Source organism: Bolinopsis microptera, chromosome 3 (genome assembly GCF_026151205.1).
Source record: "Bolinopsis microptera isolate Bmic1 chromosome 3, MBARI_Bmic_1.0, whole genome shotgun sequence".
Lineage (NCBI taxonomy): Eukaryota > Metazoa > Ctenophora > Tentaculata > Lobata > Bolinopsidae > Bolinopsis > Bolinopsis microptera.
The window spans coordinates 4,027,559-4,041,807 of record NC_087074.1 but is presented as its reverse complement, the minus strand read 5'-3'; the positions used below and the strand labels follow the sequence as shown (position 1 = coordinate 4,041,807).

At 37.3% G+C, this 14,249-nt stretch overlaps 3 protein-coding genes across 3 annotated transcripts in view; all 3 read left to right on the top strand.

Moving 5' to 3' along the window:
- LOC134813606 (uncharacterized) overlaps positions 1 to 740 on the top strand; it is a 40,110-nt gene extending 39,370 nt beyond the window's left edge. The window contains exon 2 of the mRNA XM_063821469.1: positions 705 to 740. The gene's annotated coding sequence lies outside the window, so the exon portion shown is untranslated. The remainder of the gene's footprint in view (positions 1 to 704) is intronic.
- The window catches only part of LOC134812553 (uncharacterized), a 52,928-nt gene that overhangs the window by 35,341 nt on the left and 3,338 nt on the right, over positions 1 to 14,249 (top strand). The window contains exons 3-8 of the mRNA XM_063820035.1: positions 8,198 to 8,437; positions 9,317 to 9,403; positions 9,564 to 9,682; positions 12,652 to 12,781; positions 12,959 to 13,061; positions 13,896 to 14,129. Coding sequence (XP_063676105.1) covers positions 8,198 to 8,437; positions 9,317 to 9,403; positions 9,564 to 9,682; positions 12,652 to 12,781; positions 12,959 to 13,061; positions 13,896 to 14,129 — 913 coding nt within the window. The remainder of the gene's footprint in view (positions 1 to 8,197; positions 8,438 to 9,316; positions 9,404 to 9,563; positions 9,683 to 12,651; positions 12,782 to 12,958; positions 13,062 to 13,895; positions 14,130 to 14,249) is intronic.
- On the top strand, positions 3,940 to 5,748 carry LOC134812521 (phosducin-like protein). Its single transcript, XM_063819990.1, has 5 exons — positions 3,940 to 4,127; positions 4,347 to 4,479; positions 4,638 to 4,857; positions 4,977 to 5,105; positions 5,450 to 5,748. Exons 1-5 carry the CDS (start codon positions 3,954 to 3,956, stop codon positions 5,562 to 5,564), a joined length of 771 nt encoding a protein of 256 aa, XP_063676060.1. The 5' UTR covers positions 3,940 to 3,953; the 3' UTR covers positions 5,565 to 5,748.

The following is a 14,249-nucleotide window of genomic DNA, read 5'->3' as shown; positions in this document are numbered from 1 at the left end:
ATGCCCTATACACATGGATGCATCTCTGGAAGGATATTGATCCTAGAACTGCTGTAAAATTTGAACCCGAAGGAGTTTTGGAGGAAATTATAATATAAAAGAAGAACGATGTTGGAACAAAGCCTCTGTGCAATATCTTGAATCTTTAGACGGATTTGATTCTGTGGGTACTTCTAAGCTTGAGCAAGTATTCCTTAACTGTAATAAATTATCAAGCAATGAGAACCACTGGTATCTGTCAAGTGACGAGGAACTGTCTTTCGAAAATATCCTCACTGAAGATTTAAAGGTAGCACTTGTTTCTGAAGAGAAAATATCATCTTGCAAAAAAGAAACAAAATGTGCCATTATGATGCAAACCACGCCCATAAATTCCAAAGAAGATGTCACATCATTTTCGCTCAACATACTGCAAGAAAGAGAAGTTTAAAGAAATGATAAAGTTCTTTATCAATGACGTGATAGAAGCACACCAGAGTGTTAGTTTTATATTACGTATATCATCAGGTAACAACGAGCCATATGTTCTCCCTATTCCATTTAATATCAATCCGTCCTGGTCTGGATTTTGGCACTGGGGTTTTAATTCTTTCGTTGGGGAAGACGTTGTTCGTTCTGGTCCTTCCTGCAGTTATGCTTATTGTCTAGATCAGAATGCTAAAATAGCATTTAATGCTGTTGTCAGTGATAATTAAAGAGACTAGTAGTGGTTGTGCCTACAAAATAAGCTTATTTGTGACGGATTCGTTATGTTTCTTTAACTATGATTTGTCAAAAACGCACACGAAAAAAGTTTTCCTGGGGGGGGGGGGGGGGGGGGGGGGTGGATTTTAGTAGTTTCGTGAAGATCTTTATTTGAAAGTACTTGTCCTAAATAGGTACACCTAGCTAAAGGCATTACTAAATATATTTAAAGCGTTTTAACGAGTGTTGACTAATATATTATATAACTCCTTTTATGACATTGGGTTGTTTTGAATATGATTCAACAAAGTCTGGCACTCAATGGCCAGTCCCAAAAATCTTCATTGGCGTTATGTCGGCTCTATGGTGAAGTTTTCATCAATTGCTCTTTTAAAAATTTACTGGTTTTACAGTGTTTTTGAAAAGATTTATCACAAATATAGGTTTTTTTTCACCGATTCACTAATCAATACTTCAATGCACGATGGCAGTTCATAGTATTAATCAACTTCTTTTTAGGTCTGTAATATTCTCTAAAATCTCCAGGATGGTGTACCAGCAAATTTTTGGAGCTCCACCTGTAGTCTCGCTTCACACAGTAACCTGGAACTGTTGGTAATGAGGAGAGATAAAGCGAGCTAATTCAATGATCCTGTCTCCTAAACAGCCCAGTTATATATGAATCGGATCTCTAGACTGACATTACATCTCGGACGTCAGGCGACTTTGGAGCCGGGGCTGTTGGGGTGTTTTGTTGATCTAATGTACAGTGGAGAACTGGAGAAGATAAGTGATAAGAGGTAACCTTTAGAGACCTAATAAGGATGGGACATGTTTTCAATTGAGCGGTTTACAGAGGAGATGTTTGGAGTACTTTACGGAGCATGTTGAATGGTGACGGAGGTGTTAGGAGGATGTTTTGTTGGGGTAGAGGAGGCTAGGTATGTTGAAGAGACTCAGAAGAAGAACCACTTACTTCTTTAGTTGAAGATAAGCTAAATACATGAGAAATAGGAAGAGTATGTTCCATGAAGCAGTAATTCCAATGATCTTGGTAACATTTCAATCAGCAGCTTAAAATGGTTGTTAGTTAGCTGGGTCGGATGTTTTATACTCGCCATATCTCGGTCGTCATCTGAAAAAATACTGAGCTACTTCTTTTATCGAAACGTCTCGGGGTTTTTCTATTTGAAAACATTGATATTGATTTTTGTCTTGCAAATAGAAGGTTTCATGGCATAACCATCGAATTATGTGATATGTTTATGGAATATTTCAGTGAAGATTTCAAGAGTGCTGTTATAGTATTTATCTCAAAATGGGTAACAGAAATAAGTTATATAAATGAAACGATTCGGTTCCCTGTTGTAGTTCCTGTTTCCGCAGAGGAGTTTCTTTGCTATGATATAGACGCTGTCCTATGAGTTTTCCTTCATCTTCAACAAAAGTAACCAATATTCAGCTCATTTTGATGCACTACACATTGATGCATCTCTGGAAGAAGACTGATCATAAAACTGCTGTAAAATTAGCACCCGAAGAAGTTTTGGAGGAAATTATTAACATCAGAGAAGATCGATGTTGGAATAAAGCCTCTGTGCAATATCTTGAATCTTTGGCAGCTGGCACTAAGTCTGGCACGAGAAGACTTCTCGAAGTATTCCTTGACTGTGAAAAATTATCGGGGAAAGATAACCACTGGTATCTGTCAAGTGATGAGCAGTTTACCATCGAAAATGTCCTTACTGAGGATTTGAAGATCACTCTTGTTTCTGAAGAAAAGATATCATGCTGTAACAAGAATACAAAATGTGCCGTTATGATGCAAACCACGCCCATAAATTCCAAAGAAGATCCCACGCCATTTTCAATCAACATACTGCAAAAAACAGAAGTTAAAGATAATGATAAAGTTCATTATCATGACGTGATGGAAGCACAACAGAGTGTTAGTTTTATATTACGTTTATCATCAGCTAATTTAAAGACATTCGTTCTTCCTATTCCATTCAATATCAATCCGTCTTGGTCTGAATTTTGGCACTGGGGTTTCGTTCCTTCGCTGGGGTAGGTGTTGTTCGTTCTGGTCCTTTCTGTCGTTATGGATATCGTCTAGACCAAAATGCCAAAATAGTATTTAATGCTGTTGTCAGTGATAAATAAATTCATTTCTAGGTGTCAAAATGTCAAAGTGGGTATCTATGTAATTTCCGTAATAATTTAATGTTACTTTCATGCCCTCAGTTCCCTGTTTAAACTAATATAACAATTAATTAAATATACCATACTTTATACTCATTAACTATTATTTAAATATTATATGTTTTCATTCTCAGTCCTTAAAAGGGCACTCTATTAACAATTTTTTAATGTCCTGCACAGCAGATCAGAGCGTCTTTAAATTATTTGCTATTTTTATTTTATTGCTTTGTAAATTTGACTCTAATTCTAATTCTAAGGTGTTGTGCCGACAAGATACCATGAAGTAAGATACCCATGAAGTAAGATGAATATTCAGCTCGAAAATAATATTACAAGCTTTTTTGAGTAGTGTTGACTAAATCCTATTTTATGAGATTTGGTAGTTGCATCTTTATCAATTGGTCGGTTTATAAATTATAAATCTTTATTCCCTAGGGAAGTAAGAATGGGTTTTTTAAATGTTTAAATATGATAATGTTTTTGATAATATTTAATATTAAAATTTAATTTGATAAATTTTAATGTCGTTGGGCAATTATTTATTATATGTTTTTCCATAAAGTGTGATGATATTTTGTGGACATGTGATGATATAATGTCACAGTTTTACTTTACTTTACTTTACTTTGCTCTAAATATACGTTTTTGTAGTGGTTTGGCATTTTTACCACATTGGTAATTTTGTATCGATTAATTTTAATATAGTCATGTTCTTACGAGTAAGCTTTTTTCAGTAGATATGTAGCTGACAATGACCAAAACTTTAAATGTTTTAAATAGAACTGTGAGGATCAACATTAAATCATGCATTAAATCTCGTGTAAAATAAAATGTATTTGAAATGGTTGTTATACCACTTATTTCAATACATCAGACCAGTTAGGTCTTTAGGTTACCATTTGTCAATTATTGTCTACAGCAAAAATATGAATTGAAAAATAGGTTATCAAGTATTGGTAGAAATTTGTTTGTTACAAAAACTGATTTACTTTTTTTCTGTATCACTTTTTACCCACATCAAAATGAAATGACAGTTAAACCTAGTCAAGTCTCAGAAAGTTAAAATCATGGCTACGATGGAAGATAGAATATTGGGGGAGAAGCTGCACTACTACTGCAGCAGCAGTGAAGGTGAGGAAGAGGAAGATAAAGATGATGTTCAGGTTGCAGAGGACGGTTTTGATGTAGATAAATCCAGGAATACTCAAGCTGACAAGATTGCTGAGAGAGCGTATATGGAGGTTAGTGGCAATTCTTTGTCCCGGCTTAATGTATTTGTTACGTACGGCGCGAAGACAAAACCTTTTGCGCACATCACTGTCAGTTGAAAAGAAACGCGCATGAAGTCGCGCGTGTTATTTATAAAATGTACGAACTTAACCGTAAATCGCTCTCAATTCCAATATTCTAACCTTGATAACTTTATCACCGTTGTTTTATATTATCGTTGTATGTTTCAGGGCCCAAGAGCGCACAACACAGGAATAAAAGGTGTAAAAGAAGATGCAAGAGCTTATAGAAGATACATCTTGGAGAAAGAACAGGAAAAGTTCGACGAGTTAGCGAAGGCAGCTGGACGTTTCGTACTAAATGGTTAGCTTAATTTGTCCCTAATTGATGCTTGTAAATATTATCTAGCATGATATTACGACATTTAATTAAGCTTAATTACGGTTGTTAGCGTTTGAGCCAACCAAAACAAGATGTACAATAACTCTGGACTTCACTATAACATATAATATTCGCTTCAGACCCCGCGAAATCAGATGAATTTGATCTTGATGAAGACGAAGAGTTCATGGCGGCATACAGAGATAAGAGAATGATGGAAATGAAAGAGAAAGCCACTCCTAGATTTGGTAGAATCATAGAACTAACTGAAAGGGACTACTGTGATACAATCGACAACGCACATTCTAGCACGGATGTTGTGGTGTTCATTTACGAGGACCACATTGCAGCTTGCAGAGCGTACGTTTCTGTTTATTGAAATAATTCATATAATTCATAATGCTGATGATTAATAGTTGACTCAATAATCATCATTTGGTCAATATCTAATTCTCTTTTGACTCACAGTTTTTCTTCAGATACATGGAATATTTGCCAAGAATAGCTCAAGAGTTCCCCAAGTGTATGATATGTCATATTCGAGCTAGCAGAGCCAAGATGAGCGCTAATTTTATAAAGAGGGGCTTGCCATGCTTCATAGCTTACAAGTAATGCACTAGTTTTGTAACAAAATTCCATAATCTTGATATTTCATCACTAAGTCTCGCTTGAATGATTTAAATGTACATCTTTGTTGGGTATATTTTAATGTAGAAGCGTGTAATAAATGTTAGAATTTATTTATTATTTTTATTTATAAAATCAACCAGACATTCACTCACGTATATAATGTACATTAAAGTTGTATTTCTGTTAAATTATTTTCTCCTACGAAAACCTGTTTGAATCCAGTGAGTAGCGTCAGAAAGTTCACAATATTATCCTGTAACGTAAATACAGATCTGGAATTACTTAGCACTAACTCGTGTAATAAATTAATCTGTGATCGCAGGGGTGGAGACGTTAAGAAAGCCTGGGTAAATATCCGCGATACTATCGGAGACGATGCAGAGTACGATGTACTGGTTGACGGGATGCAGGACAATTCTGTATTACCGTACAACTAATCCGCACTCAATCAACATTTTATTTTAAGTTTACAATTTCTTGTTTGATATTTTTGTCTTTCTTCACCAAAGTCAGGCATTTTATCACTCCGATATTAACTTGACCATCAGAGAAGTTCGAGTCAGGGTTTAAGATGAATCGGAGATATAGATATTGTTGCTTATTTCTGTCTGAATGACTATTTTTGTATACATTGGATGAAATATTGGATTTGTTTAAACATATTTAACTTTTTTTGAATAATTCATATACCTTTGTTTATTGATATTTCCATGTTAAATATCCATTATCCACCAACAATCATTATCTTGAGGAAGCGAATATTATTGCCAAGCTGTAATAGAGTTGCACATCGGGAATTTATCTGATATTATCGTCAACGCATATGAGTACGGCTATTTAACATAATCTGTTTAAAACTTGTAATGATAACTCTGTAAAGTTTGAAATTATTCTGTCATTCCTATTTTGATCTTGTTTTGATCTTAACTACCATGATATGTTGAATTATTATTTCCGACTACAATAACAAATCTCTTCTAACCTGATGAAGTTATTCATCAATTATAATTATCAACTTTTTTAATCATTAAATAAGGGGAAATTTATCACTAAAATATCGAATAACTCTGTCCTGACTAATCTCGAATAATCTCACGTTAGGAATGTACTATCCAGATCCAAACTCAAGCTATTCAACACTAAACCAGACCAGCAGTAACGCCGCCACACCCACCAACCACCCAAACTATCCCCAACACGGCCCCAGTCCAACTCTAATCAGTACGATAGCCCCTATCAGTACGGTACAAACCAGAACCAGTACAGCTCTACAACACGCTCTCAGAACCAGTACAGCTCTACAACAAGTTCGCAGAACCAGTACAGCTCTACAACAAGCTCTCAGAACCAGTACAGCTCTACAACAAGCTCTCAGAACCAGTACAGCTCTACAACAAATTCGCAGAATCAGTATGGCCATGGGAGCACCCAGTTTGGTGGGGCCAGTACTTACCAACAGTACGGTGAGACAGCTCACTACTCAGTACCTGGTCCTGCTTACCCTGCTAATCCTGGCCGCGGCTGGGACCGTACTTCACAATTGAGTAGCAGTGAGACGACCACGAGTAGTTCACACTCCACTACAGGTTATCAGAACAGTGGAAAATACGCGGGACATCAGGGCGGGATCAGTTACTCTGGTTCAGGAAATCGGCCGAGAGGAAATAGTAATTATCCAAGTAGGGTAGCAAGTAGGGGAGCAAGAGGAGGAGATACAAGCGGAACTAAGTCAACTAAAGTTAGTAATTTTATTATACAGATCATCAACTAAACTAAACTATAAAAGGCCCGTTTTACTTATTTGGTCTCTTCCAAATTTCATTGTTATGGTTTTCTGGTAAACAGTAGTTGTACTTACTATCTTACTTGTTATCACCTCAAATCACCCCAGGTAGCACCGTTCAAAACAGATCATATCTACGATTGTCCCAACAATGGGCAGCCTATCCAATGTATTACTTGTGACGTCACAATGCCTGCCTACAGCATAGCTTCAATACACTTCAACAGTCCTAAACATCATCGCAAGGTTTGTTCAACGCTTCCGTGACTTTATAGCTATCGGACTGCTATAAAGCCCTTTAGTTTTAAAATATTCCGAATTGGAATATGGGTTGACTCAGTTAATGGGCATACCATTAGTTTAGCATATTTAGATTTATGTTTCGCCATCTGCCCGGAGCCAAAAACCGGCCAGTTTAAAAAATTCTCGATACCACATCTCTTAGAACAGCAGATACTTATTCGACCAACAGTGAGTCTTGTGTTTAAGTGACACATTTTATCATTATTACTTTTTGGATTTGTAACTCTCACCGTATTCAATTGAAAACATATCAAATATCTAGTTTCATAACAAAATGTAATTAACCACACTCTTCTCTTTCCTTGACATGATATCCGACCCACTCAGAAGATGAACTCTCTGCACTACCCGACAGAGAAGAGAGGAAACTAGCGGAGATATCTGAGACTGATCCGGATACCATGAAGATGGAGTGTGATACGTGTTCTGTAAAACCTGGGTCTTACAACGGATTCTTATCCCACATGTCCAGTCTCAAACACATCAGAAAGGTGGATACTCACACAATAATGTAAATTTATTCCATGTTGTATGTAAAACCAAATTGTTTTTCTGAAAAGTGGTTGAATCTTGCTTTTACTGAGCACGATAGAAATTATAACCCAATAATTCTTCCAGCTGAACAACATCGGACCAGAAACCAGACCTTCAATATCAAGTGTGCTCCGTGTGGTGAGCAGATGAACACGATAGAGCACTTGCAGGGACACGTTAACATCAAGTCGCACATGGGCCAGGTTGCTAAGATACTGAAGGAACTGTATCCTGATCTCAAGGGACGACGTTAGTGTTTTTTCTTCTTCATATATAACATATAAAAGTGATATAATCAGCATTGAAACCCGCAAATCAGTGTCTAAATATAGCTTAATTTATGTTTTTAAACTGTGTAAGTTGAAATTGAGGAATGTGTTGTCGCGATGAATGCATAGTATGGAGAAGTATTGATGTTCATCTAACAACGCTAACAGTACTCTTCTCTAGTCGTCTCAGTGGCATTGTGCAGCGTGTAACAAGTCCTGTAACTCAATGCAGACGTTTGATACCCACTGTGCCAGTACCAAACACACAAACAAAGTCAACAACCAGAAGCTGGAATCAGTCAAACAGTTGGAGCAGGTGGAGAAAGTAGAACAACAGTCTGATCAGGCGGGGAACTCTTCAGAGGAACCACCACCTCCCCCCAACAAGCGCCGTTCTAAACCTCTCAAGATTGAGAGAGAGGTAGGCAGGATTTTTTAAACTGCATTTCTATTGTAGATACCTGTTTCAATATAATATACATTGTACATTATATACATGTATAATATATAATATACTAGAAACCCGCTAGTCGAAAGCTTTGTTCGAGGAAATTTTAAAAATCAGTTATGTTTTAATTTCTCTTCATCATATAGCTCTGTTATACTGTAGACATAATGGAATTTATCTAACAATGGTGACAGCGTTGTTAGTATTCGGATTCCCAAAACGATACTTTTTACCGCATCAAAAAATACCAATCACAACCAAAGTTATGAATATAAGTCATAGCGTGAGCGTAAATGTGAGCTAGTTTTGAAATTATGACGTAGCATACAGCATAACAACGCGCGTAGTTAAGATGTTCTTGCTCGCGCACGTGCATTTTAACGTTGCTACGCAACAGCGCAGTAAACCTTTGCTAAAATAACGACATTATTCTAACGGTTATTTTACCTCACTTCCGACGTTAATTATAAAAAATCTAAAGCCTAAATCAAAATTCTAAGAATGCTATAGCCTATTCCTATCCTTTTTCTACAACCCTGCTAAAAATGGCGAGGTTTCAACTCCATTTGCGAGCTGGGTTTGATTTCACCAGAGGGTCATTTTGAGGTCGATTTTCGGTGTTTTTTCTTCTATGTCCCCGTTGCCGGGGAAATTTCGTCAATTTTAAATTATAGTATAGATATTATAATTATACATAATAATATGTTCCTACTTTTATATTTGCTGTTCTCAGATTTCTATGTGGAATTATGTAGTTCTGAAGATTTGTTTGCTAGATTTTAAACTTGCTTTACATTTTGTGTGAAGATTCTCAACTTTGTGATAGTACACTAACAAATTATATTTCCCCAGGTTGTTATCCCAGATTTGTATCAATGTAAAGTGTGTAATTTTGGAACTTCTGAAAAGTTCCTGATCGACAAACACTACGAAACAGCGGTAAAGCTCTCAAGTTTTGTTTCACTTTCTTAAAGTTTTCCTTTTTAGAATTTTAAAACATTATAAATTCATTCATAGAAACAAGGTCCATAAATTCTTAAATTATTTAAGTACAATAATCCCACAATAATCAATTAAATAAATATTATCATAATCACAGAGTCACCGAGCTAATAAGTTACTGAAGAGAAGACACGATGAACTGTACAGAGTGGCTGACGTTGGTAAATGTGAACATAAAGGTGTCGACTTAGGAGAAATAGTGCCTCTTAATGCCAAGTAAGTCCAAACTCAGGAAACATAGAGCCTCCTCAAGTATTAGCTTGGGGACATGATTACTTGCCAGATCCTCAAGAATGTTCATTGAACAAGTAAAATAGCTGCCACAATATAACTGTTAACATCTACAGAGGTGCAGTATGTTGTGAGGTATATAACTGTTAACTTCTACAGAGGTGCAGTATGTTGTGAGGTATATAACTGTTAACTTCTACAGAGGTACAGTATGTTGTGAGGTATATAACTGTTAACTTCTACAGAGGTGCAGTATGTTGTGAGGTATATAACTGTTAACATCTACAGAGGTACAGTATGTTGTGAGGTATATAACTGTTAACATCTACAGAGGTACAGTATGTTGTGAGGTATATAACTGTTAACTTCTACAGAGGTACAGTATGTTGTGAGGTATATAACTGTTAACTTCTACAGAGGTACAGTATGTTGTGAGGTATATAACTGTTAACTTCTACAGAGGTACAGTATGTTGTGAGGTATATAACTGTTAACTTTCACAGAGGTACAGTATGTTGTGAGGTATATAACTGTTAACTTCTACAGAGGTACAGTATGTTGTGAGGTATATAACTGTTAACTTCTACAGAGGTACAGTATGTTGTGAGGTATATAACTGTTAACTTCTACAGAGGTACAGTATGTTGTGAGGTATATAACTGCTAACTTCTACAGAGGTACAGTATGTTGTGAGGTATATAACTGTTAACTTCTACAGAGGTGCAGTATGTTGTGAGGTATATAACTATTAACTTCTACAGAGGTACAGTATGTTGTGAGGTATATAACTGTTAACTTCCACAGAGGTACAGTATGTTGTGAGGTATATAACTGTTAACTTCTACAGAGGTGCAGTATGTTGTGAGGTATATAACTGTTAACATCTACAGAGGTACAGTATGTTGTGAGGTATATAACTGTTAACTTCTACAGAGGTACAGTATGTTGTGAGGTATATAACTGTTAACTTCTACAGAGGTACAGTATGTTGTGAGGTATATAACTGTTAACTTCTACAGAGGTGCAGTATGTTGTGAGGTATATAACTGTTAACATCTACAGAGGTACAGTATGTTGTGAGGTATATAACTGTTAACATCTACAGAGGTACAGTATGTTGTGAGGTATATAACTGTTAACTTCTACAGAGGTACAGTATGTTGTGAGGTATATAACTGTTAACTTCTACAGAGGTACAGTATGTTGTGAGGTATATAACTGTTAACTTCTACAGAGGTACAGTATGTTGTGAGGTATATAACTGTTAACTTCTACAGAGGTACAGTATGTTGTGAGGTATATAACTGCTAACTTCTACAGAGGTACAGTATGTTGTGAGGTATATAACTGTTAACTTCTACAGAGGTGCAGTATGTTGTGAGGTATATAACTGTTAACTTCTACAGAGGTACAGTATGTTGTGAGGTATATAACTGTTAACATCCACAGAGGTACAGTATGTTGTGAGGTATATAACTGTCAACTTCTACAGAGGTACAGTATGTTGTGAGGTATATAACTGTTAACTTCTACAGAGGTACAGTATGTTGTGAGGTATATAACTGTTAACTTCTACAGAGGTACAGTATGTTGTGAGGTATATAACTGTTAACTTCTACAGAGGTACAGTATGTTGTGAGGTATATAACTGTTAACTTTCACAGAGGTACAGTATGTTGTGAGGTATATAACTGTTAACATCTACAGAGGTACAGTATGTTGTGAGGTATATAACTGTTAACTTCTACAGAGGTACAGTATGTTGTGAGGTATATAACTGCTAACTTCTACAGAGGTACAGTATGTTGTGAGGTATATAACTGTTAACTTCTACAGAGGTACAGTATGTTGTGAGGTATATAACTGTTAACTTCTACAGAGGTACAGTATGTTGTGAGGTATATAACTGTTAACTTCTACAGAGGTACAGTATGTTGTGAGGTATATAACTGTTAACATCTACAGAGGTACAGTATGTTGTGAGGTATATAACTGCTAACTTCTACAGAGGTACAGTATGTTGTGAGGTATATAACTGTTAACTTCTACAGAGGTACAGTATGTTGTGAGGTATATAACTGTTAACTTCTACAGAGGTACAGTATGTTGTGAGGTATATAACTGTTAACTTTCACAGAGGTACAGTATGTTGTGAGGTATATAACTGTTAACATCTACAGAGGTACAGTATGTTGTGAGGTATATAACTGTTAACTTCTACAGAGGTACAGTATGTTGTGAGGTATATAACTGCTAACTTCTACAGAGGTACAGTATGTTGTGAGGTATATAACTGTTAACTTCTACAGAGGTACAGTATGTTGTGAGGTATATAACTGTTAACTTCTACAGAGGTACAGTATGTTGTGAGGTATATAACTGTTAACTTCTACAGAGGTACAGTATGTTGTGAGGTATATAACTGTTAACTTCTACAGAGGTACAGTATGTTGTGAGGTATATAACTGTTAACTTCTACAGAGGTGCAGTATGTTGTGAGGTATATAACTGTTAACATCTACAGAGGTACAGTATGTTGTGAGGTATATAACTGTTAACTTCTACAGAGGTACAGTATGTTGTGAGGTATATAACTGTTAACATCTACAGAGGTACAGTATGTTGTGAGGTATATAACTGTTAACTTCTACAGAGGTACAGTATGTTGTGAGGTATATAACTGTTAACTTCTACAGAGGTACAGTATGTTGTGAGGTATATAACTGTTAACTTCTACAGAGGTACAGTATGTTGTGAGGTATATAACTGCTAACTTCTACAGAGGTGCAGTATGTTGTGAGGTATATAACTATTAACTTCTACAGAGGTGCAGTATGTTGTGAGGTATATAACTGTTAACTTCTACAGAGGTACAGTATGTTGTGAGGTATATAACTGTTAACTTCTACAGAGGTACAGTATGTTGTGAGGTATATAACTGTTAACTTCTACAGAGGTACAGTATGTTGTGAGGTATGTGAGCTTAGTTTTGCACACGCCCTTCTCCTGGAGATACACAAGCGAGGCAAGCTTCACAAGGAGTTCACATCTAGACTGCAGGGTGCACTCGAACAGGCTGTCAAGGTATTTACTTACTCGCTAATTCTCGAACGGTGATATTGTTTGTTTCATTTGTCAGAACCTATAATACTGAGCTAGTTTACCTACACTACAGTATACCTAATACCTACAGCCCCCACTCTAGTTTACATATTATACTATATACCTTTAGTCCTTGCTTTACAGCTCCCACTCTATCAGATACAGGAGAAAGCAGATACCCCGACTATAAAGGGAGGTCACCACTGTGACGCTTGTAATATTCACACTAGCTGTCTGACTCGTTATCTAGCCCACGTCTCTAGTGAGTAGTTTTACCTTGTAATCAGCTGGTTATGCTGAAATGTTATATATATATTGTGATTGTCAGTGCCAAAATGTTGTCGGGTTTCGGATATGATCGTAAATTTTTCAAAATCAGTCATAAGTAAATTTTGATGATAAACTGTGAACCATTCCTCTTAAGGTACCGCGACAATTGACCCCCCGACAATTGACCCCCCGACAATTGACCCCCCGACAATTGACCCCTATGTTATTACACTTGGGTCAATTGTCGCGAAATCTAGGGTTGAGTACGACAATTGACCCCCCCGACAATTGACCCCCCATGTAATTAAACTGGGGTCAATCGATCGGGTTAGGGTCAGGGTCCTTGGTCAGGATCCTGGGTCAGGGTCCTGGGTCAGGGTTAGGGTTAGGGTTAGGGTTAGGGTTAGGGTTAGGGTTAGGGTTAGGGTTAGGGTTAGGGTTAGGGTTAGGGTTAGGGTTAGGGTTAGGGTTAGGGTTAGGGTTAGGGTTAGGGTTAGGGTCCTGGGTCAGGGTCAGGGTTAGGGTTAGGGTCAGGGTCAGGGTCAGGATCAGGGTCAGGGTCAGGGTCAGGGTCAGGGTCAGGGTCAGGGTCAGGGTCAGGGTCAGGGTCAGGGTCAGGGTCAGGGTCAGGGTCAGGGTCAGGGTCAGGGTCAGGGTCAGGGTCAGGGTCAGGGTTAATTGTAATAAATTATATTGTCGGGGGGTCAATTGTCGGGGGGTCAATTGTCGGGGGGTCAATTGTCGGGGGGTCAATTGTCGGGGGGTCAATTGTCGGGGGGTCAATTGTCGCCCACCCCCTCTTAATGCTCCTACCATCACTTATCAGGTAAAGATCACAGAAAGATGATGACACAGCTAGCTAAAAGAGGTGTAACAGCTGGTGTAACAGCTGGTGTAACCGCAGGTGTAACAGCAGGTGTAACAGCTGACACCTCACAACAGTGTGAACCCACAGCTCCCCCCACTCCCATAGCTCCTGAACAATCAGTTCCAAACATAGGGCAGCAACCTCAAGGTGAACTCCCTACCAGTACCGGGGAATCTAGCAAACATTCTGAAGGTGAGTTTTATATTTATTTCTTCTTATCGAGAAATTATTTGTTCTCTATCTCTAACTCTCTAAGCACCTTACATTTTCTACAGCCCTAAGAAAGCCTCCGTATCCATTTGGAGGTTATGA